Consider the following 21,842-nt stretch of genomic DNA (forward strand, 5'->3'; position numbering starts at 1 on the left):
ATTCAAAAAAATAAAATTTGCATTCATAATAATAATTTTAGCAAACAAAATGAGAACTTTTGCGTTCAAAATTGAAATTTTGCAAACAAATTTATAATTTTTTCTAACGAAATAATAATTTTTGAATTCGAATTAATAATTGTTGAAAACCTAACAAAATTTTGTTCACTCTCTCACGAAATTTTGTGAAAATCATTTTTTTAACATTTGAATCGGAAATTATTTTATGTAGCTTTTGCAGTTTGTGCAAATAATCCCTGACAAGATCAATATCTCAATAACAGCATGAAGGAAAATTCTGATAATTTTCCTCAAAATATATCTCATCAAAACAAACTCACGTGACATACAAGACTTTCAGGATAGCTTAGCTTGAGCTCTGAAAAAATAATATTGACAATTTTGGCAAAACTGAATTTAGAATTTTACAGAAATTTTCTAAATTATATTTTCAGAGCTCAAGCTAAGCTATCCTGAAAGTCTTGTATGTCACGTGAGTTTGTTTTGATGAGATATATTTTGAGGAAAAGTATCAGAATTTTCCTTCATGCTGTTATTGAGATATTGATCTTGTCAGGTATTTTTTGTGATGTCCGGTATTTTTTGCACAAACTGTATTTTCATGTGCGTTAAAAAAATTTTTGAAATGTTTTATATTTCCTGAAATTTTTAATAATTTCATATAATTTTTATTCATATGATAACATTAGATATTTTCATTTCGAATGCAAAAATTTTTATTTCGTTTGATATTTTTTCATTTCGAACGCAAAAATTATTAATTTGAATGAAAAATTATTCTTTTGAATGAAAATATTATTAATTCGTTAGCAAAATTATAAATTCGATTGCAAAAATTCTCATTTGGGTCATTTTTTTTGAAAAGTCGCAAACGTTTAACTGATCTGAAAATCAGATCAAAAATGATCAAAAAATGTTGATCATTCCGTTTCCATTATATATTGCAAAAAATTATTCAATTGAGTTTTATCACCTATCCCCAAATATAGCGTTTCATTGAAACAAATTTCATATATTATTTTTACTGTTTAATCATATTTATGTTATTAAATATTATTGTCTTGTTTTTTTGAAGCAACTGAATAATTTGTTTATATTTCTATGTTTTCATTTCAACTGTTCGTATTGCACGTTTTGATTTTTTGAACAGAAACTCCTTTTCAATTATTTTCCTATGTTTAATAACAGATAGATTTTCACTTGTTTTAATTTGAATATTTTGAAAAGAAATTATTAAATAGGAAATTTTCATCTTTTCTTTCCTCATTGAAATTAAAAGAAATTCAAAAAGTTGTTAATATTGAGCAGTTATTAAGGTTATAAGAAATAAATGAAGAATAACTTGTAATTTCTCAAAATTAAATGTTCTTTCATATAAAATTCGAAAGAGAAATGGTCTCTCATGTTTTGAATTAAATCATGAGTCAGATCTTTAAAAGCTTACAAATACTCATTTGCTTTTTTGCTCATCTTTTTCTTCTCATTTCAATTCCCTTCCAAAAGAAATCTTGTTCCTTCTTTTCCATCAAATCAAGAAAGATGAGATTTCGGTGATGATTGACGTTTCTAATTTGAACATGGATCTTGTGTTTGTGCCACGAAAGACACTGCAATTTTGTGTGATGAGTTGCATCAAAAAGCTTCTTGTGGGAGTGGAAGCGATTCAGTTGTCTCTTCGCACAGCGCCTTTGTCTTCTTCGTCTTCTTCGAGTGGAGCAGCACGCAGATCTTCTTTATCATTCCTGGGTCCAATAAGAGAAGAGAAGAAGGTGACAGGGAATGAACAGTTATTAGCATCTTCGTCTGTACGTGCAATTTACCCTTCGGATGCCTCGAAGGTGGAGGCTTCATAAACGCTTGAAGTGGCATGGTTGAATGAAATCGTTAGGCGGCTGAGGATAGTTGTGAAGAAAGCAGCTGAGCTGCAAAAGCTGCATGGTTATGAAGCTGTCACTGCTCCTGTCGGTGCGGATGTTGTATATGCTGCGAGGTTTCAGTGTTGGCTTTCAGTGCTCTGCTGAAGAGAACGTGCTGTGTCCGTTCAATGTGAAATATTTTTCATTAAACTTCTGGCTCTGCTCCCGTTTCTTGAGGACTTACCGAGAAAGATGTCGTCGAAGAAGCCGATATAAACAGCGGTAGATGTGGATGCGTTCCTGCAAAACTGCAATCCGCCTGATCCATCGCTGGCTCCATTGGCCATTGAATGGCTGTCGAACCGATAGAAGCAGTCGAGGCATGCGGAGTGATGAAGCTGGACAACAAAATGAGGATGTGAATGGTTGCAGTGAATGAAGCGGGAGAGATTGTGGAAAAGGCGCTGGAGGCGGTGGGACAGAGGGGCCGATGATGGAAGATGTGGTTCTGTCGCCTGCAGCGATTGTGCTGAATTTGCAGGAAGAAAGAAAAGAAGAAGAAGAAGTTGGAAAAGGAAAAGGAGGCGAAGCTACTGGGCGGGCTGGCAGAGCAGCTGCAGGAGAAGAACAATATCTTCTTTTTCTTCAGGATTATTTCGAAGCTAAGCTAGATGTTCAATGCAGAGGTGAAGCAGGTGAAGGAAGTGAAGGAGCAGCTGGTGACGATGAAGGAGAAGGTGGAACTGATTTCGATGAGGATTGAGAAGTGAAGAATCGATGCGCGCAGCAGGGCGTGGTGGTGAGTTGGTACAGCAAGGGGTCGATGCAGGAAATTGAAGTTTCCCTTGCGACGTCTTCTTTGTTAATGTCTGTATGTGGACGAATAATTCTGTCTAATGCTTCGTTGATTCCGCTGTTGGGCTGTGTAAAAAGCACAAAGAGAAGTTTGAAGCGAGCATTGTGGTGGTAGCGCTGTGATGTTTGGCCCGAATTCAAGCTTGAAGGAGCTTTCTGTGAAAGTGGAGAGCCTGGCGAGTGCAGAGAGAGAGAGGCAAATAGTGGTGATGGAGGAGGAGACGGATGGGAAGGAACAAAGTCAGAGACAAGCAAGAGGTTGGAGAAGAACGGTGCTGAGGCCAGTGATGGCTGTGATTGTGGAGGAGGAGTGGATGAAACTGTGAGACAGAAGAGTAGCAAAATGGAGAATGAATAGAAGATGCTAATTGCGTTGTCGAAATTGCAGAAGCAGATGATAAGCATGCAGAAGGCGCTGTTCAATGAGGTGATTGTAAAGCAGCAGATGTCGTTTGCGCAAAAGAAGCAGGAATAGATGAATATTTAAGCTTCGTTTGAAGAGGTTGCTTAATGAACTCCCGGAAAGGTGAAGAAGCTGGAAGAACATGTGGTGCAAGTGGACTTTGGCGGGATCAGGGAAGGCGGGGCAGAGGAGAAAGGGGGTAGAGGGATGGATGGGGCGGGGAGGAGGAGGAGGAGGAACAGAAGCGGAGGGGGAGAATACGAGGAGGCAGAGGAGGGGGGAAAGGCAGTAGAAAGTAATGCAAGAGCGCTATATGGGATTCCGTTGTTTCAGCACAACGATCCGAAGAGAGAGAGGGGGATGATTGGATGTAAACTGTGGTTCAAACAGTGGCAAAGAAAAATGAAGGGAAGGCGAATGTTGTACAGTGACTGTTCATGCTTCTTGAGCATATGACAGACAGCAGAGAACGTGAAGAGTAGGAGTGGCTTGTGACTTCGCCTGGTGGATCGGTAGCAGGGCTGTCTGGGGCAGATGAAGCGTTTGTTGAAGTTGCTGAAGATAGGTCTGCAGTCGTAGCTAGTGTGGAAGCTGTCGTAGATTCTGTAGATATTCGGATACAAGATCGCAACAGACTAGGGCGTGTGCGGAGAGGCAGGGGTTTGGGGAGTTTGTGTTCATGTGGCTGGGGGAGAAGCAAGCGGTGCAGAAGAAGAGCGAAGCGGTGCTGTGGGCGAGGATGAATGGGGAAGAACTGTTCCGGATGGACTTTGCAGAGATGAAGCTGTTTGAGAAATTTGTGCGGAAAGAGTAAATTTGAGGTGAATTCTGGTTTTCCTGATAATTGAATGGTGTCAGAAGAGGTGTAGGAGAAGAGATTAAAATGTCTTTTGGTTGTTTGATGGGATACGGTCTGAGAAGACGTATGCAGATGCGTCTGTATTTATGGTGTTTCTACTGAATAACTTCAGGGAAGAAGCAGCTTCCTGATATTTGCGTTTAAGTTAACCGGTGAGAGCCTCTATCGCGGTCTTTGAATTATGTGATTGTGAAGGCGGCAAGAGGTGTTGGTCAACTTGGAGTAGGATTTTCATGCAGTATCGAAGGTGACGTGGGAATGTTTTGGGCTGAAGCTGCATGTGCAGGTTGTACAGTCGGTGGAAGAGAAGAAAGAAGGGCGGTAGGCACTGTTTCATATTGCGCGGCTGCTAGAAGGGATGGTGAGGCTGCAGCTGTGGAGGATGCGCAGTCGATGGTGAAGAAAAAAGAAGTACAGTGTGTGCTTGTGCACTTCGTGAGAGATGAAGTTACACAAGAAAATGGCATTGTAGATGGAGTGAAAGAAAAATTTTTCAATAATTCATCAACATCTGTTTCTTCATTGCAAAAGAAAACAAATACTGAATGAAAGCGATGAAGATAAACAATGCGCTCAAATTATTTGGTGGATATTGGATGTAATCAACCATCAAATCACCAAAAGAATATTTTCATCAGCGTTTTTATCTCGTCGTAACCTTCTTCTTTTCCCTCTTTTCATTCTTTCTTCAATGATATTCGATCATTTTTGGAGAATTTGAGAGAAGAAGGAGAGTGAGAAGAAGGAGTTAGAAGAAGAAGAGGAAGAGGATGAGGAAGAGGAAGAGGAAGAAGAGGAAGAAGAGGAAGAAGAGGAAGAAGAGGAAGAAGAGGAAGAAGAGGAAGATGAGGAAGATGAGGAAGATGAGGAAGAAGAGGAAGATGAGGAAGATGAGGAAGAAGAGGAAGATGAGGAAGAAGAGGAAGAAGAAATAGAAGAGGAAGAAGAGGAAGAAGAGGAAGATGAGGAAGAAGAGGAAGAAGAGGAAGGGAAGCCAAAAGAATTGAAGCTACTTACGAATTCCTTGAGCAATTCTTGAATGATGAGCTTCCAAAAAAAACTGTTCCTGAAGTTGAGCTGTTAATCACAAGGACACAGCAAAAGGACATCTTCACTCTATCTGAAACAACTCAAATAAATACAATTTTTCCACAATTGCTAAGTTTGAATTAATAAGTGGTTGATGCAATTTATTTCAGTTTCATGCATGTAATTTCTATCTCATTTCCATTTAGCAGAAAAGATGGCTTCTTGAATGAATGGAACGTTATTGTGTAGTTGTCAACATGAAGAATTCCATTTTCTATCTTCAGCAACATTGAATTGAGAGCAATAGGCTGAATCATATCTGCTTCACAAACAGAAGAAACGTTTACAAATGAAAGAGAAAGCTGGCCATTTGCTTTTTGAATGATTAAACTTCCAGAATATGAAAAAAACCGAACAAAGTTGAATTTTTCACTTTCGATCCAAACATTCTCTGAGGTTGCAATGAGATTTCCCATATTGCCATCGATTGTTGAGTTCAGATGCACTGAAGCAGCTGACTGAGATTGCAACGAGTGGAAAATCACATCATTCGCTTAGCATTCCCCGTTCACGATTGTTTCCTCCGAAACTAACAGCTGAGAATACGATGAAGGAATAATGTGTTGCACTCCCTGATTCAATGATCGACAAGGCATGTTGAACTCTCCACATTGCTCGCTGTTTGTGTCATTACCTGCAACTGAAGAAACAAATATTGCATCGCTCTGGTATTTTTAACAACCCTCAACAAAAGATCTTCTTTCCTCACAAATGAGTCTAAAGTTCAGCTTCACATCGCCATTTATGTCATGTTAGGCTCTCCGTTATTAGCTTCGAATTTGTCAAGTATGAAAAAATGAATAATTTTATAACAATTATTAAATATAACATTCATATAAAAGCTAAATGAAAACCTTTTGATAAGTATAATTTTCATCTTTATCAAACTTGTGGGAGTAATTTACGCAAATTTTAAAATTCCAGGCACATTCTGTGCAAAAAAATTTTTTAATCAAATAAGAATTTGATTTATCTACGAATCTCAGAATTTTGAAGATAGAAAATCGAAACACACCTTGATCATTTCATTGACAAACAATTGTAAAGTGTTTCAATCAAGTGAAACTCTTTTTCATCGAAAAAATGATATTTAAATTTTGATCAAAAAAATTGATACATAATTATTTGAAAAAAAATATATCATCTCATTAAGAAGTTTGTTATGACCCAGCAAACATCGCCGTTAAAGTTTGATATTTTCATTTGTATAATGGTAACGGAGTGTTTTTTATTAACTTTCATGGGATGAATTTTTGATCTGTTGCGACTTTTCAAAAAGAATTACCCATTTTGAATAATTTTGGCATATTCACAGAGAACGGGGCAGTTTTGATCTGACCCAGTATTTTTTTATTTTAAGGGTTAAAATTCCAAAATAATCACTGTATTAATTGCTTGGTTTAGGTTTTAGGGTTAGCGTAACAGATCTTGCGTTTAGGGTTATGTTCCCGCTCTTCTTTTTAGGGTTAGCACTCAAAAAAACTTGATCTTTTTTGGATTTTTAGGGTTAGGGTTTAGCCAGGTTTAAGTTGAGTTATAAGAAAGAAAGCTGGGCTTTGGCTCGAGTAGCGTAAGCGGTAGCTACCTCGACCATTGATATTCCGTTGGTCAAAGGTCGGGGGTTCGACTCCTGCCAAAGCTCTTTTTTTCTGTGTTTTTTATTATTATTTTCATTGAAATTTTTTTGCCCCGTTCTCTGTGAATATACCATAATTTTTTTGGTGTAACTTATTATTTGTAAGAAAAATTTTAATTCAATTTCTTTGGGAAAAATAATGAACCAATTTTTAGCATTTTTCAAATATTTCTTGAAAATTATTATGAAACAGCTATTTAATTGAATTACAATCATCAACACAAATAACTATTCACTGTAAAATTCTGCGTACTCACCATGTTTATTCATATTTTTTTTTTTTTTGAGACATCAATTGAGAATCTGCACCTGTTCATTTTGAGTGCATATCTATTAAGGAATATGTGAGATTTCATAAAGCTAAACAGTTGAACCGAGACAAAAACAGACATCAAAATAATAAATTCAAATTTAAAAATATCAAATTTCACTCTTTTATTTTCAAAAGTGAAATAATCATTCAGTTGTGTGCAATTTGAACAGCTGAAGATTTAAATCCCAAAAGCAAAATAGAATCAAACACATTTCAAAATTTTAAATTTGCGCAATAAAAACATAAAAATTATTGATTATGAAATTCATAATAACAAATGCACCTCAAACAACAAATGGGACAGAATTTTTTCTTTTATGAAAAAAACCATGTATTGTTCCAAACTTATTCTGCATTCTAGTCATAATGTTTATAGTCCAATGAAACAAAAAAAGGAATTGAAAACCATTCCAAAATAAATGTTTATTTTGAGTTTAAGAAACAATTCAATATAAAAAGAAATATTTGGAAAAGGAATCGAAAATGAGCGACAAAGATTAATTTTTGTATTTGCAAATATGAATAATATGAAAACAAACATAATTGAATTGTCTGAGTGACATTTGAAGGTTTGTATTGATGAGCGATATTTTGTTAGAATAAGTTATAGCTAAATAAAAAAAATTAATCATTCAAACGGAAATTGAAAGTGAAAGCGACAATTTAGGAGGCACAGAATTCAATATTTAATTCAGGAAATGAAAAGAAGAAAAAGAAGAAGCTGAAAGCGGCGAATAAAAAAAAGGTTTAAACATTGCAAAATAATGGAGAAGGAGAATCACAACTTATTTGGCTTTTTGTCTTTCTTTATCTCCTTCTTTTCTCTATCTTCTTCTTTCATAAGATGCCTCACGAATATTATCAGAAATTGCATTGAGATAATACCATTGGTGCTTAACCCGCACACTGGCGCCAAACCAGCACCCAGCAAATTATCGGTTTTTTCTAAAAAAAAATGAAAACACACATTTGATTGAGTGTGAAGAGCTCACATTCGGACAATTACCATATTTATTATTAATAATTGATATTTTCCCCAAAAAATACAAAAATATTCATTTTCATAAAAATTGTTTTAATTTTTATATTTTTGAAAATTTGCCATTTCCTAGCCACGGCAGAAAAAGAAAAACATCCTATTGTGCTTATTTTAATATTTGCGAACAAAAAATTAAACGTATGGGAAATTTTTTTTCGATGTTTGCCTGATGGAACTTATTTCAATGATTAGATCAAAAACCATAAAAATGTGAAAACAATTGGCATGCTTAGCTGTAGCTTAGAGAAGAAGTTTGCTTTGAATATTTCAAGAAGATTTTAATAATATTGTGTCTTTTATGTAATTTACAACAATTCTTTTAGTGAATGCACTTGCCAGAACCATGGTTTGATTGGGGTGTGTTTTTTTGGGGAGCAGGCTTTCAAAAAGTTAGATTACAGTTTGCCGTTTTTAAGTACTTGCATATTTTATAAAAATTTGCCTTGTGTAATAATTAAATTCTTCAAAAACATGTTTTTGAATGTTTTGTTTGACGCATATATTTGCTTGATTTTATTATTGAAAAGAATGAAGCTGCATTTATAACTGCAGCAATTTGTGCTGTAAACATTAACTGCTATTTAATGTTAATTTTTCGAAAATGAGAAATATATGTGTATTGATGTTTTTGATTTTTATCATTTTTAACAATTCAATGACTTTTTGTTAAATGTTCGTTTCACGTGTTAATTTTGATGGAATCCGTTGTGCATCAATTTATTGCGTTGTATTTATTTTTTTCCAAAATGAAATAATTTATGTGTGATGAATGAGACATTGGTAATATTTGTTTGATTAATTTATAAGAATAATAATTTTTTGATGGACGGTGGAAAAATGAATTTTTATTATATTATTGTGTTTTGCATTTATCTAAGAATTGAAACAATACATAAAGAATAACGCTTATTTTACGTCATATTCTGTTATAGAAAAAAATAAATGCGATAAACCCAATTCACACAAAATTTGTTTTGTTTCAAGTTCAAAACAATTGTTCATAATAACCTAGAGTTAATTTGGTTTGGATAAATGTTGAACGAATAAATTTGTGTTTTGGTTAGAAATTTTCATTTGCAACAGAAAATTTACAAACAATAATTACAAATGTCTCATTCATCACACATAAATTATTTCATTTTGGAAAAAAATAAATACAACGCAATAAATTGATGCACAACGGATTCCATCAAAATTAACACGTGAAACGAACATTTAACAAAAAGTCATTGAATTGTTAAAAATGATAAAAATCAAAAACATCAATACACATATATTTCTCATTTTCGAAAAATTAACATTAAATAGCAGTTAATGTTTACAGCACAAATTGCTGCAGTTATAAATGCAGCTTCATTCTTTTCAATAATAAAATCAAGCAAATATATGCGTCAAACAAAACATTCAAAAACATGTTTTTGAAGAATTTAATTATTACACAAGGCAAATTTTTATAAAATATGCAAGTACTTAAAAACGGCAAACTGTAATCTAACTTTTTGAAAGCCTGCTCCCCAAAAAAACACACCCCAATCAAACCATGGTTCTGGCAAGTGCATTCACTAAAAGAATTGTTGTAAATTACATAAAAGACACAATATTATTAAAATCTTCTTGAAATATTCAAAGCAAACTTCTTCTCTAAGCTACAGCTAAGCATGCCAATTGTTTTCACATTTTTATGGTTTTTGATCTAATCATTGAAATAAGTTCCATCAGGCAAACATCGAAAAAAAATTTCCCATACGTTTAATTTTTTGTTCGCAAATATTAAAATAAGCACAATAGGATGTTTTTCTTTTTCTGCCGTGGCTAGGAAATGGCAAATTTTCAAAAATATAAAAATTAAAACAATTTTTATGAAAATGAATATTTTTGTATTTTTTGGGGAAAATATCAATTATTAATAATAAATATGGTAATTGTCCGAATGTGAGCTCTTCACACTCAATCAAATGTGTGTTTTCATTTTTTTTTAGAAAAAACCGATAATTTGCTGGGTGCTGGTTTGGCACCAGGGTGCGGGTTAAGTATGAATGGTGCGAAGCCAGAAGAGATTATATCTTTATTCAGATAATGAAAGAAAAGATGATATTAGCGAAGACTGTAGATGAATTAACGAAAAGTATATTGAAAGAATGAAATGTGGTAAGTGTTTTGGAATTTGCATTGGATAAGAATGGGCAAGCAACACCACGGAAAATGGATGGGTTGAAGGAAAGAGAGATGAAAGGATCATCTTCACTGGATTCGACGGTTTTTGAGATGAAAAACAGTAGCTTTTCTGGTTAGGGTTATTGTTCTTCTTCGTCTTTTTCGTCATTCTCATCTACTCGCTCGTTTTCTATTTCGTCTTCTTCGGCATTTGGAACAAGCTCGCTGCAAAAGTTTCTGGACTTGGAGGTGATGATGCAGATTCCGAAGTCAGTGACAACATCTTCCTCTTCTTCTCTTGCATCATCATCTTCGTCATCATCATCATCATCGTCGTCCCCAACAGTGTCATCGTCTTCATCTTCTTCTGTAGCCTCCTCCTCTTCTGACCCATCGCCCTTCTCCAATGTGCCTCTTTTTCTTCCACTTCCAGTTCTCCCGCTTCCGTAGAAAAGGCCATCACCCGTCCAAATTGAGAGGCACCAGCTGGAGACGATCTTTTCGCAGGAGTTCCAGGTGACTCCAGAGAGCACATCTGTTGTACACACCACGCATCTGTCGGCTTCATCATCGGCTTCTTCGTTGCAATCATTTGTCAAGCATAATGCGAGGCTCCAACCAAAGTCTCCTTCCTCTTCCTCTTCCTCTTCATCCTATACCACTTCTTCTCTCGCCTTCCTGCGATAGGCCATCTTCTTCGACATCCACTCAGCAACGGTGCCGCTGAAACTCTTGAATCTCTCTTTTATGCTCTGTTCTGCTTTTCAGATCCTATTTCAGTTGTCGCCTCGCTAAGCACTCGTCTCAATACGCATCTCATCCTTCTTGCAAACGAAGTTGCCTCCTTATTTTGTGCTGTTGAGATAATCCGCTCAGTACACTCGCTCTATTCTCAGATCTCTGCTTTTGGCACTGAGAATGGCAATAACAATTTTGATGGCAATAGAAATCCTCATGCTAGTGATGATATAAGTTAATAAAGTGATTCTGTAAATAGCAGGAAAGGCAACAACAACAACAATGCAAGTAGAGGAGGGGAACATGAGGAGGAATGTGGGATGAACAATACAGCTTCTATTCGCAATCATCTGTTTCTTCTTGGCAAATTAGCACCATTTTGTACGAGAGAACAGCAAGATTTTTGTGAGAATTGGGCAATCACACAGAATAACCAGACATGAGCAACAATGAATTCTCATCGGCAAGTGTGTTGTATTAGGTGGTGTGTATTTTTTATTTATTTATTTTGAATTGAAAGTGATTAGAATTTTGATGTTTGTCTGCTCATATTCTTTATGATCCTTTGAAATATATAAATTCGATATACCTTTCTAATTTAAAGCAATTAACATTCTTTTTTTAAACTTCTCTTTCTCCAGGAATCAATCCACCCCGGCCCTTCCCTCCATAGAACGCACATCTCTTTCTTTTGCTCTCATACGCCACCTCGTCCTCTTCTTCATCGTTCACTCAATCTGATCTGCAAAAGGCAAAGTTTCTGTGTTTATCTCTTTGCTCTTGTCATTCTTCGTCCTCCTCTTCAGCCTCGTCTCTATCGTAATCACTGTTCTGGACACTCTTCTCTGTGCTTGCACTCCAACTTTCCCAACTTGCAATCTTTATTAAAATGATTTTTGCATGATTTATTAAATTTAGTATGAAATATCATTATGATTATCTTTATTGTCTTTGAATTTTTTCAACAATGTGAAAACATTTTGTTAAATTTTTATTAATAATTGTTATTCTTTTTAATTTTCTCATCATTTTTTTCAGAAATCAACCTCTTCTCCCTTATGACACTGCCTTCTTTTTCTTCTCGTCTTCTGCTCTATCTCACTTTCATTTTTCTTCATCATTATTTTCTTTTTCTTCTTCTTTATCATCTCGCTGACATTCATCTCGCAACTCACCTCACTTCTCTACTCCAGCATGACAATCATTATCTTCCTCATCTTTCTCAATTGGAAACAGCTTGTGCCCTCGTCTTGATGATTGTGCAACAGAAGAAAATTTTTTAATGCATATCCATATTAAAGCAATCACCACATTGTTCAATGCTGAAGAGGAATAGTTCCTGATTATACCTCATATAACTCCATTGTGAAGTTCCCACCAATTGAAATACTCGAAATGATTTGGTTAATCAAACATGCAACGGGAGAAAATGAGAGCAGCCAATACAACTTTTGCCAGAGACGATGATATGAAAAGAACTTCAAAAACAAAATTAAAATGTGCTGCTATTCATGCAAGGAGTTCACAACAATCTATGCCTTCTTCATCTTCAACAGGCTTTCTCGTTAAGCTCTCCTTCCCGCTCACAAGAGAGGCGTGTTGTGAATAAAATTGATGAGGAAGGTGTGTCTTTTAGATAAAGCTGAATTTGGAGGGAGGATTCTGCTATGGAACCAAAGCATGCTCAACTCTCTTGAAGAATTGTAAAGGTCAGCCAGATTGGATGGGGATTATCCGATTTCTTTCTTTTTCGAAATAACAGCAAGAATGTTGGCATCCTGTAGCAGATATGTGTATAGATGGTGTCTTCATTCGAAGAAGCGTCACAGTTGTTCATCACTCCAATAACGATGCTTTAACACTTTGATGAAGCAAAAAAAATAAAAAAGAAAGAAGAACTGGAGCAGGAAAGCAACAACAGAAACGACTCTGCTTGTTTTGCAACCGCATTGAATCCAGGGAAAGGTGGAAGACGGAAACAAGATGAATGTTAGAAGAGAAGGAAAAGAGAAAAAGAAATAGAAATAGAAAGGAGTCATGAAGTCAAAGCACCTGGTTTCGATAAAGAAGATGCTTGAAATGAAAAAGAATGTTATCATGATGCGAAGCAAGCTGCTGTTCGTGTGGAGCACCATCATCTTCTCCTTCTGTTGTGACATATTCGACTGAACATGCATCGACTTCATCATCAAAAGCACAATCATCTGCAAACTCATCACAATTGATACCAGCTGTGTGGAGAATGTGTGGAAGGTGGCGGTAGTGTGGACGGCTTTCAACTTCACTTTTTCGCTCTTCAACTCTCACTCTGTCCTTATCTGGAATAGAGTGAGAGACAGCTTGTCTGTTGCAACTGCAGAAGGAGAAAGTTATATCAAGCAACAACGATGGGATCAACTTTGTAAATACATAAGCCCTATCTAACCCACTGACAGGCGATTGTGATATGGTGAATGCAATCATCCCTTCAAACTTGCGGCTTGTTTTCGCAGTCGGTTGGAGGAGCAGCGAACACTGTGTTGAAAAGCCTCAGCTGCTTCTCGAGTCGAATATCCACATTTCGTTTAACTCAGCGAAAAAGTCTGTGTAGCCCAAGGTCCTCATTTTTGTTTCAACGTTTGCACTGCAAAGCTCGAAGGAGGAAGTGAAAAGGGAGCAGAGACAGTTTACACTGCGCCTGACGGAAACAAAGAATAAGAAAGAGCAGAATGGCTCCTTCTCCTTCGAGGTTGTGCAGAATACAGTTGGTTATTCACAGCTTGTAATTTTTTCTGTTTCTTCCAAACCGTCTCAGTTATCGTTAAATGTGTGCTCGTCCACCAAAGTCCCATAGCGCATATTCTTTAGTCCAATCACAAATGGAAGGTGAAAAGGAGATGTTGCAATTGAATCGAAAAGCTTGCACATCTTTTTGTAACAGCATCTGCTGAAGGATTGGTTGTGTTGTGGCACTTAGACAACAGCTTTGTTATAAACAGCTTTCGATCTTTTGTCAACATCTGAGGAAGCATATGAATAAGAAGATGGAAGTGAGGAGAAAATGAGAAAGAATGAGATTTAGCAGAAGGCAAGGAAGATGCTTGCATATTTGGAGGAAGCTGAACAGGAAATTGAGGAACAACAATAGATGAGGATAGCAGAAGACAGCAACAATGAAGACGACACAGCCTATGCATTTTTCTTTAGGAAAGGGCAATAACTTCTTTTTTCTGAAGAGAACGAGACGGACAAAAAAGGAGAGAAGGACAATGATGAACCAAATAGATTTGATTTGCTTGATTTACAGAATTAAACGAAATTCCTCTTTTCGACTCATGCATCATTTTACACAGTTGCTGGCTAACTTCATCAAACGGACAAAACTGCTCTTTCACACACAGTTCGGAGTGAATAAGGATTCATCTTCTTTATTTTCTGAGCTTTCGTCAACAATACAGCCACACGACTCATTTTTTTCATCTTCCCAGCCTTCAAAACAAGCACAGAACACACAAAACACATTGGCACATCCTATTTTGCAGCTGAAGAAGAGAGCACGATGCATCACGAACTTTATCATCCGATCTTTGCGTATCTATCGAGACGTGCACTTCACATTCGTTGCAGATGGCAATATCCGCTTTTGGAATGCTCTTCAGTCTCGGCTGCTGATTGACATTAGTTCTCTACCGAAGAGAGCAGAAGGGATTATTTTTTTGTTCGAGATTCCTGTTTAGGAATTAGACAGAAAAGCAATTTGACTGAAGAGGAAAATTATTCTAATGGCATTGTTATTGTGTTCAAGTTGATAACTACTGCTTCTCATCAAAAAAGCCGTTTGCTTTTATCAAAATTTTGTGCATTGGATTATCCCAGAACTCTTCATTTTTCTTGTTCGTTCAAATTTGCCTTTCGTGTTCGCAAATGATTCATTGTATCGAAAAGCCCTTCCTGCACCTCTTCTGCTCATTCTGCCACAGCTTCTTCTGGTTGCCTGTTCTTTAAAAGGCGATATGATGTTGTTTGAAGAATTTGAGCTTCATAACAGCAACTCTTCTTTGTACCAGGCACTTCAGCAATCCTGCTCTATTTCTATTTCTTTTCTTTCCCTTTTTCTGACTCTTCTCTTTTATCTGCCTTTCTTGCTCTCAGTTTGGGGGAATTGTTGCAACTATCATATCTGTCAATTGCTGCAACATCTTCTCTTTTAACGAATGCTTATCCAGCGTTATGTCTTCTTCTTCTCCGTCATTGTTATCCTTCTCTATTTCTTCTGAAGTGATTAATATGAAGCAGAAGAAGATATATGAGAAGGGAATGGTGCAGCAAACGATTAATTTCAACTGGAGTTTAAGCTGGAACTGGAGGATCAACGTGGCTAAAGTGAATCGTAAGAAAAGTTCGAAAAGACTGGATTGTTACGGATGGAGAAGAAAAGGAAAAATAAAGAGTGAAATTTTTCACTCAAAAAAGATATTCATTTTTTCTCTAACAACAGCATCATTGACAGATACGAGCTGTCTTTATTGTTTTATCACATTTTTTGAAACCATAAGCAAAAATATGGAAAACGAAATCTATTGCCATCCATATTACACTTGTCCACGTGCTACAAAAAGCTGTCATGCAAAAGAAATTTTTGAAAAAATTCGAAATTTATCCAGTGATGATCATGAAGGGTGCTTAATGCACTTCCTTTACCATTCCAAATTGGGAAAGCCCTTCCGCGAAGCTGTTGAAGCTGTTTCGTTAAGTTTTGTTTTTTTTATTGTTTTTGTCATTTCTATGATTAAATATTTGATGAAACAATTTAATTTATATTTTTTTCCATATGGGGGAAAATATGGACTTTCAAGCTTTTTAAGCACAAAGCAAAAAAAAATTGTCTTTCTCATAACTTTATTTCACTTTCTCAGATTTCAAAATGAATTTGACTTTCATATCTGAAAGCAAACATCATTAATATAATAACAATATGTTGTGTGACATCACATGTATTTCAAAAAATAAATCCATTTTTATTGTGTTTTTTGGACTCAAAAAGTCAATAAAAAGTGCATAATTTTTCAATGAAAATTCCTGAAGCAAAATATTTTTCCCCATATTAAAAGAGAAAACTGCAAAGATTTTAAACAATCTTGCGGATCTTTATAAAACGCCCGGGAATTCGGATCGCGTTTCAATTCTTTCTTGTGCTTCTTCCGTTTGTCCAATTGCAGAGTTGAATGAAAACGGTTTTTCTCTTTCTCGAGGGGAATATTATAATTCCCGTGAAAAGAGAAAAGAAGCCAAGGTTCTCGGAAAAAACTTAAAAGACGAAAACAGCTCCAACAACGCAGGTTATAATTATTATTTAATTTATTGTTATATATATTATTTTAATAAATCTCCTGTTTTCTATAAAATTTCATTCATTAACAACAACAGATCGAAAAATCGAAGTGGAAAATTGGCTGATGAGCCATAGCTCAAACAGCTGCCTCAACGAACGAAGACGAAAGAAAAGTGTGTCTTGTTTTAGATATTTAATTTTTAATGTTCAAATTTTTTTTTTTTGAATATTCAAAAAACAGACAATAGGACAAATAAAGATAATCTGAAAAAAAGAAAATTTCTCAACTCTCCTCTCGACTTTTTAAATTCTTCGTCCAAGTCTTCACATTTAAAGAAAGCTGATTCATCGATCGGCTCTCAAATTTCTTCAGAAGATATAAAAAATGAAGATAACAAAATTGAAAAAACAGAAAAAAGATTAAAAAAGAAAAAATGAAGAAAAGATGAAAATCGATAATAGAAAAAACAAAAAAAAAAAAAACATAAGATTTGTGAAAATAACAAATCGAAAAAATTCCTTCTTCGCAAACTTCTTCGCAAACTTCTTCGCTATCTTCTTCGTCATCGTTTGAAATAATTGATAATGAAGAAAACACGAAAGAAAAGGTGCTTGAAAATGAAAAAGTCAATGAAAAGAAATTGAAATATTCATCATGTTTTTTAAGAAATGATAAAAAGGATTATTGAAAATACAAAAAAGAATTTATTTTTTGAAATGAAGAATGAAATAGATATTAAAATAGCATATTCGGCTTTTTGCAAAAAAACAAAAAATTTAAAAAAAGCAAAAAGGAGGACTGATTTGTGTGATGTGTGCGAGAGAGGAAATTTTTTGGAGAAAAAAGAAATAGAATTGAAAAATAAAAACTTGTCTTTGAGTTTCGAAGAAAAAGAAGAAAAGGAATTAATTGAAAAACATAAAGAAATGGCTCAATGCCAGAGAAATTTTTTTTATTTTAAAGAAATAGCAAGAAAAAAAATGAAGTTTCAATTATAATGGACTTCAAAGAAAACTGGGCATTGCCCATAATGATGAATGAAACTGGTCGTAGCTTTTACGACAAAAAGAAAATTACTCAATTGTGTTTTATTGTTCTTAAAGTTAATAAATATAACATTTTTGAAAAACATAGTATTAATTTTTTTTCAGAAAATTTATCTCTCGATTTATGTTTTGTTTGTGAATGCATAACTTAATTATTAAAATTTGATTTATTCGAAAATAATAATTTTTTCACTTTTTTTGTGTTAATGGCCCTCATTTTAGAAACTCTAATATCCTTCATTTTTTGTTTTCAAATTCTTCTCCTTTATTTTTTAATAAAAAATGTTCTTTGTCTTTTTTTGCTGAACATCATGGAAAAAATGATTGCGACAGCGAATTTGGTCATTTAACTAATTTATTAAATAAAAATTTAAATAATACTGTTTTGAATACTTTAGAAGTTTTAATTTCTTTTTTTAATTCTAATTATAATTACTATGAATTTTTAAATAATAATTCCAATTTTTTTTCTCTCCAATTATTCTTCTTTTAATAATGATTTTTTTTTCAAAATTTAGAAATTAATAACGATACGTCTGGAATGGAATTGGCAACTTTGCAAATGAACAAAGAGAGCGAAAGTATTTTTAATACAAAACATTTCTTTTTAAAGTGAGATTTTTTTTTACAATTTTTTATTAATAATTTTTATCATCATAATTTTTTTTTCAGACACGAAACTTTATCAGAAACAAATTGGGGCCAGCTGGCAACATTTGGTATGTAAAAATATTTGTATTTTGAAAAAAAAGAAAAAGAATTATTTCTTCTCCGAAAAGCTCAGAAAAATTTGAATATTTGAAAAAAATAAAATACTCTGAAAAATTAATTCAAAATGAAAAAATTAGAAAAACATTCGAAAGAAAAAATGAAAAAGACAAAGAAACAGAAGGAAATAATAAAGTTGGAAAAACAGTGAAAAAAAATATATAAGAAAGATTATTTACGATCGATTCTGAATTTTTTAACAGATCTGAGTATTTTTCTTCTTTATCAAATGATGATTTTTTTATATAGCGGAACAGCAGATATAGAGCGACCAAAAGAATGTATGAAAGGTATGTTTAAAAAAGTTAATTTTCCAATTTTTGATTATTCAAATAATTCTCAAAATAACAATTCATTTATATTTCCCTTTTTTAATTCTAATTCTGATTTTTCTAATTCTTTAAAAAATGAAGAAAGTGGCGCAGGTGTGTCATTTAATTCTTATTATTCATTAAATATTGATATGAATAACAACAGCATCGAAATTGATTTTTAAACATCTTAAAATAAAAAATACAAAGAAATTATTTTTTATTCTTACTTATCTAATGATAACTTATTATATTTGTTTGAGGACGTGACTGAATCCTTCCTGTTTTTGTTTTATTTATTAGTAAAACAAAGACTTGCAGGCTTTGGATCCAGATTCAGTCTCCCAGGAGAATAAAAAATAATTTCTCAATAATTCACGAAAAAATAATATATAATAATGATTATTTTTTTTTGTTTTTATTCATTAATTTTTATTTTATCTATTTTCTATTTTTTCACCAACGATCCTCTCATTCTTGTTTTGTTTTATTTTAATATTTTTTCTTTGATATGATGTTTTCCTTTATATTTACAGGTATCGGATTATGGGTGGAACAAATGTCCAAAGGTGAAATATTTCGTCCCAAATTTGAATTACAAAAGAAATACTCGAGATTCATTATTTACCAGTTTGCTTTCTGAATTATTGAAAACTTAGTCTCAAATAAAAAAACACTCAGATTTTATTGATAAATAATAAATGAAATGCTCTTGAAAAATCAAAAAATGAATGACCAACTGAAAAATGAACATTGAGGAAGTTCAAAAAAGGAAGCGAATGCTTTCCCAAACAAATTAGATACCAAAAAAATAATCTTCCAAATCTCCTATCAAAAAACAATCATTAAACCCTCCTTTAATTATAACTTGCGAAATCTGACGAGGCAGTCTTCAGTTCCTTCTTCTTCCATCTTTTCAAACAGCTTTCTTTGCATCCGTTTTCTTTCTTTCTCATCTTTTCCAATTTCCTTCTTGACTTTTAGCATTTTGCAAAGATGCTCCAAAAACGATAAATAGTATTCAATTTTCGATCTATCAACGTTTGACTGGGAAATAACCCCCAAAACTTGATCCACAATTCCTTCGTTGAATATCATATCAACATATTCCATATTTCTATTCGCTGCTCTTTTGAAAAAACAAAAACATAATAATCGAATTTCATCGTAATTATCCTTTGCAACTTTAAATACCCTCGCAACACTGTTCATAAGACCAATGCTATCCTCTTTCCGCAATTGGCAATTGAAAAATAACACTTCAACTGTTCCGATCCATCTTCTTAGCATATTTCCTTCAAACACTTTTTTCGTGTTCCTTTCGTTTTCTTCCCCATCAAGGCTTCTTGCAAGATCTTCCAGTTCTTTTCTTGCTTCTTTTGCAAAATGAAGCTCGTTCACAATTGCGCTATTCAACTCTCCATCATACGTTAATCGGTCAATCAAAAACTCCCAAGCTGATTGATATGCGAGCCGTGTCAAATTTCGATGTTCCTGATGATATCTGATGATTTCTGTCATCTCATTTAAATACTGCTCTTTTTTCATAGAGCTCTAAAAATAGAGATTCAAAATAAAATAAAATAAAATAAAATAAAAAAACGGACAATGAAATCAAAAATAAAGCAGAAATGTTCAAACTCCAAATGGATTAACATTGTTCAAAGCCATCAAAACTATTTCCACTTCTTTTTGTGCTTCCTTGCTGTCCTCTTTGCACAATGCGACTTTCAGAAGGCTACGCACGCAGGCAGTTAGCAATTCATTGCTGATACCGAAATCATACAACATCAGAAAGCATTCATAAAGATTCACAAGAAGTCTTTCGTTCTTTCTTTCTTTTTTCTTTTCTTCATAAATCATCTTTTCAAATCTTGTTTTCAACAAAGAAAAATCAAATCCGTGGTTTACCGAGTTCAGCAACGTTTTGCAGTGCCCAATGCGTTTCAGCAGCAAAATTGCATTTCCCCATGACAATTTCTCTTCAATCATTTTGTTGATTCTGTTGAACATATCTTTTGTGAATACAGACTCAAATTCTTTTCGATTCATCATTTCCATAGCTCTGTTCATATCTTCTATAATCTGCTTTTGCACATCCTCATCGCAATCTTCCAGATTATTTAAAAAATCTTCAAAAAAAGAAAAGAAGAAGAAAAAAAAAGAAAAAAAGAAACCGCATCACAAAAAATTTTTAAACGATGTACCGTTCGCAAACCATCAAATTTATTTGAAGCAAGAGTCTCTTTCATCTTTGAAAATACGTTGTTGGAAAACAATGCAATTTTTCAATTTAAAAAATAAAACAAAAAACATCGAAATTGGCAAAAAAATTGATGAAACGAAAAACTCAAAATTCTTGTATTAAAATATAGATTTTTCATACGTCCAAATTTAACATCGAGTTTTTGAAAGAAATATTGCGAAAAGAAATGATTTATTATCCAGTTAATATTGTAATGGAATGCTTGATCATTGGGTTTTCAAAAAATTTGATATTTTCAAACGAATAAAACATATGGCATGTGCTTATTTGATGATAGAATTCGACAATATCGAAAAAGAGAAACAGTTCGAATTTTCTTTGAAAAAACCCATTAAAAATGGATTATTTTTTCTTTTGATGATTTGGAATTTCACTACAAAGACTTTGTTCGGGGAAATTAAAGAGCAAATAATTATTTTGACCATTTGGTGCACTTTTGTGGAAGCAAACTTGACTTTGAAATGCTCACATTCAGGAAATAAATGAACGATTGTAAATAATAAATGTTTGTTGAATTTATATGTGAATAGTTCTTTCTTTGAATAGTCATTAATTTTGTTGTCTGTCTTCTGAATTATTTTTGAAAACTTATTATAGCGTGAAAAAACAGAAATTGGAAAAAGAATAAAAAAGAATGCTGAAAATGTTATCAGAATTGTCCAGCGAAAACGAAAAAGAACTGAACATGTTTGAAAGAAGGAATACATATGTAAGCGTAAACATATGGGACAATATTTGAAGAAGAACGAAGAGAATGCGACATTTTTGCAAACAGTATTCTCAAATCACAAGTATAGAACCAATTTTTGAAAAGAAAAGTCGGTGCATTTGCGGTGAACTTCGAAAGCCAATATTGAGCGCCATTGATGAACGAGAAGGGTGAAATGATTTGATGATTGTTGATTCTTTGCAGATTTTTGATTTGGTATTTCTTGCTGATGGATAAAACTGTATAAAATTGAAGATACAGCAGACAAATTACTTCAAATTATTAATTTTTATTTTTTTATTATATATTAAGTAAAGGTCTCAAATCGAAGCGCTTGGAGAAGGAAAAGATTTTTGGAAGGAGATATTTCAGATATCTGTTAGCAAAATTTTGAAAACAGAAGGAATGAAAATTTTTCATTGAAAACGTGCAATGCAAATGAAATAAGGTATTGAAAACTCCTTGAT

The 21,842-nt window shown here is 33.7% G+C and overlaps 4 protein-coding genes across 4 annotated transcripts; 2 read left to right on the plus strand and 2 right to left on the minus strand.

The window, feature by feature from the left end:
* Positions 1-1,598: 1,598 nt before the first annotated feature.
* MONOS_15103 (uncharacterized protein) lies at positions 1,599-2,640 on the plus strand (the record flags this gene model as incomplete). The annotated part of the gene is made up of 3 exons (XM_067867958.1): positions 1,599-1,822; positions 1,910-2,011; positions 2,319-2,640. 3 exons carry the CDS (start codon positions 1,599-1,601, stop codon positions 2,638-2,640), a joined length of 648 nt encoding a protein of 215 aa, XP_067724257.1.
* Positions 2,641-4,080: 1,440 nt separating this feature from the next.
* On the plus strand, positions 4,081-5,033 carry MONOS_15104 (uncharacterized protein; the record flags this gene model as incomplete). The annotated part of the gene is made up of 3 exons (XM_067867959.1): positions 4,081-4,085; positions 4,234-4,507; positions 4,719-5,033. 3 exons carry the CDS (start codon positions 4,081-4,083, stop codon positions 5,031-5,033), a joined length of 594 nt encoding a protein of 197 aa, XP_067724258.1.
* A 5,332-nt stretch (positions 5,034-10,365) lies between these two features.
* MONOS_7164 (uncharacterized protein) lies at positions 10,366-10,817 on the minus strand (the record flags this gene model as incomplete). The annotated part of the gene is made up of 2 exons (XM_067877471.1): positions 10,366-10,666; positions 10,774-10,817. The coding sequence occupies 2 exons, from the start codon at positions 10,815-10,817 to the stop codon at positions 10,366-10,368; spliced, it is 345 nt and encodes a 114-aa protein (XP_067724259.1).
* Positions 10,818-19,261: 8,444 nt separating this feature from the next.
* MONOS_11800 (uncharacterized protein) lies at positions 19,262-20,473 on the minus strand (the record flags this gene model as incomplete). Its single annotated transcript, XM_067864367.1, has 2 exons — positions 19,262-19,954; positions 20,042-20,473. 2 exons carry the CDS (start codon positions 20,471-20,473, stop codon positions 19,262-19,264), a joined length of 1,125 nt encoding a protein of 374 aa, XP_067724260.1.
* Between the last annotated feature and the right edge of the window lie 1,369 nt (positions 20,474-21,842).

This window comes from Monocercomonoides exilis, assembly GCF_001643675.1.
Source record: "Monocercomonoides exilis strain PA203 chromosome Unknown scaffold34-1095894, whole genome shotgun sequence".
NCBI classification, from domain to species: Eukaryota; Preaxostyla; order Oxymonadida; family Polymastigidae; genus Monocercomonoides; species Monocercomonoides exilis.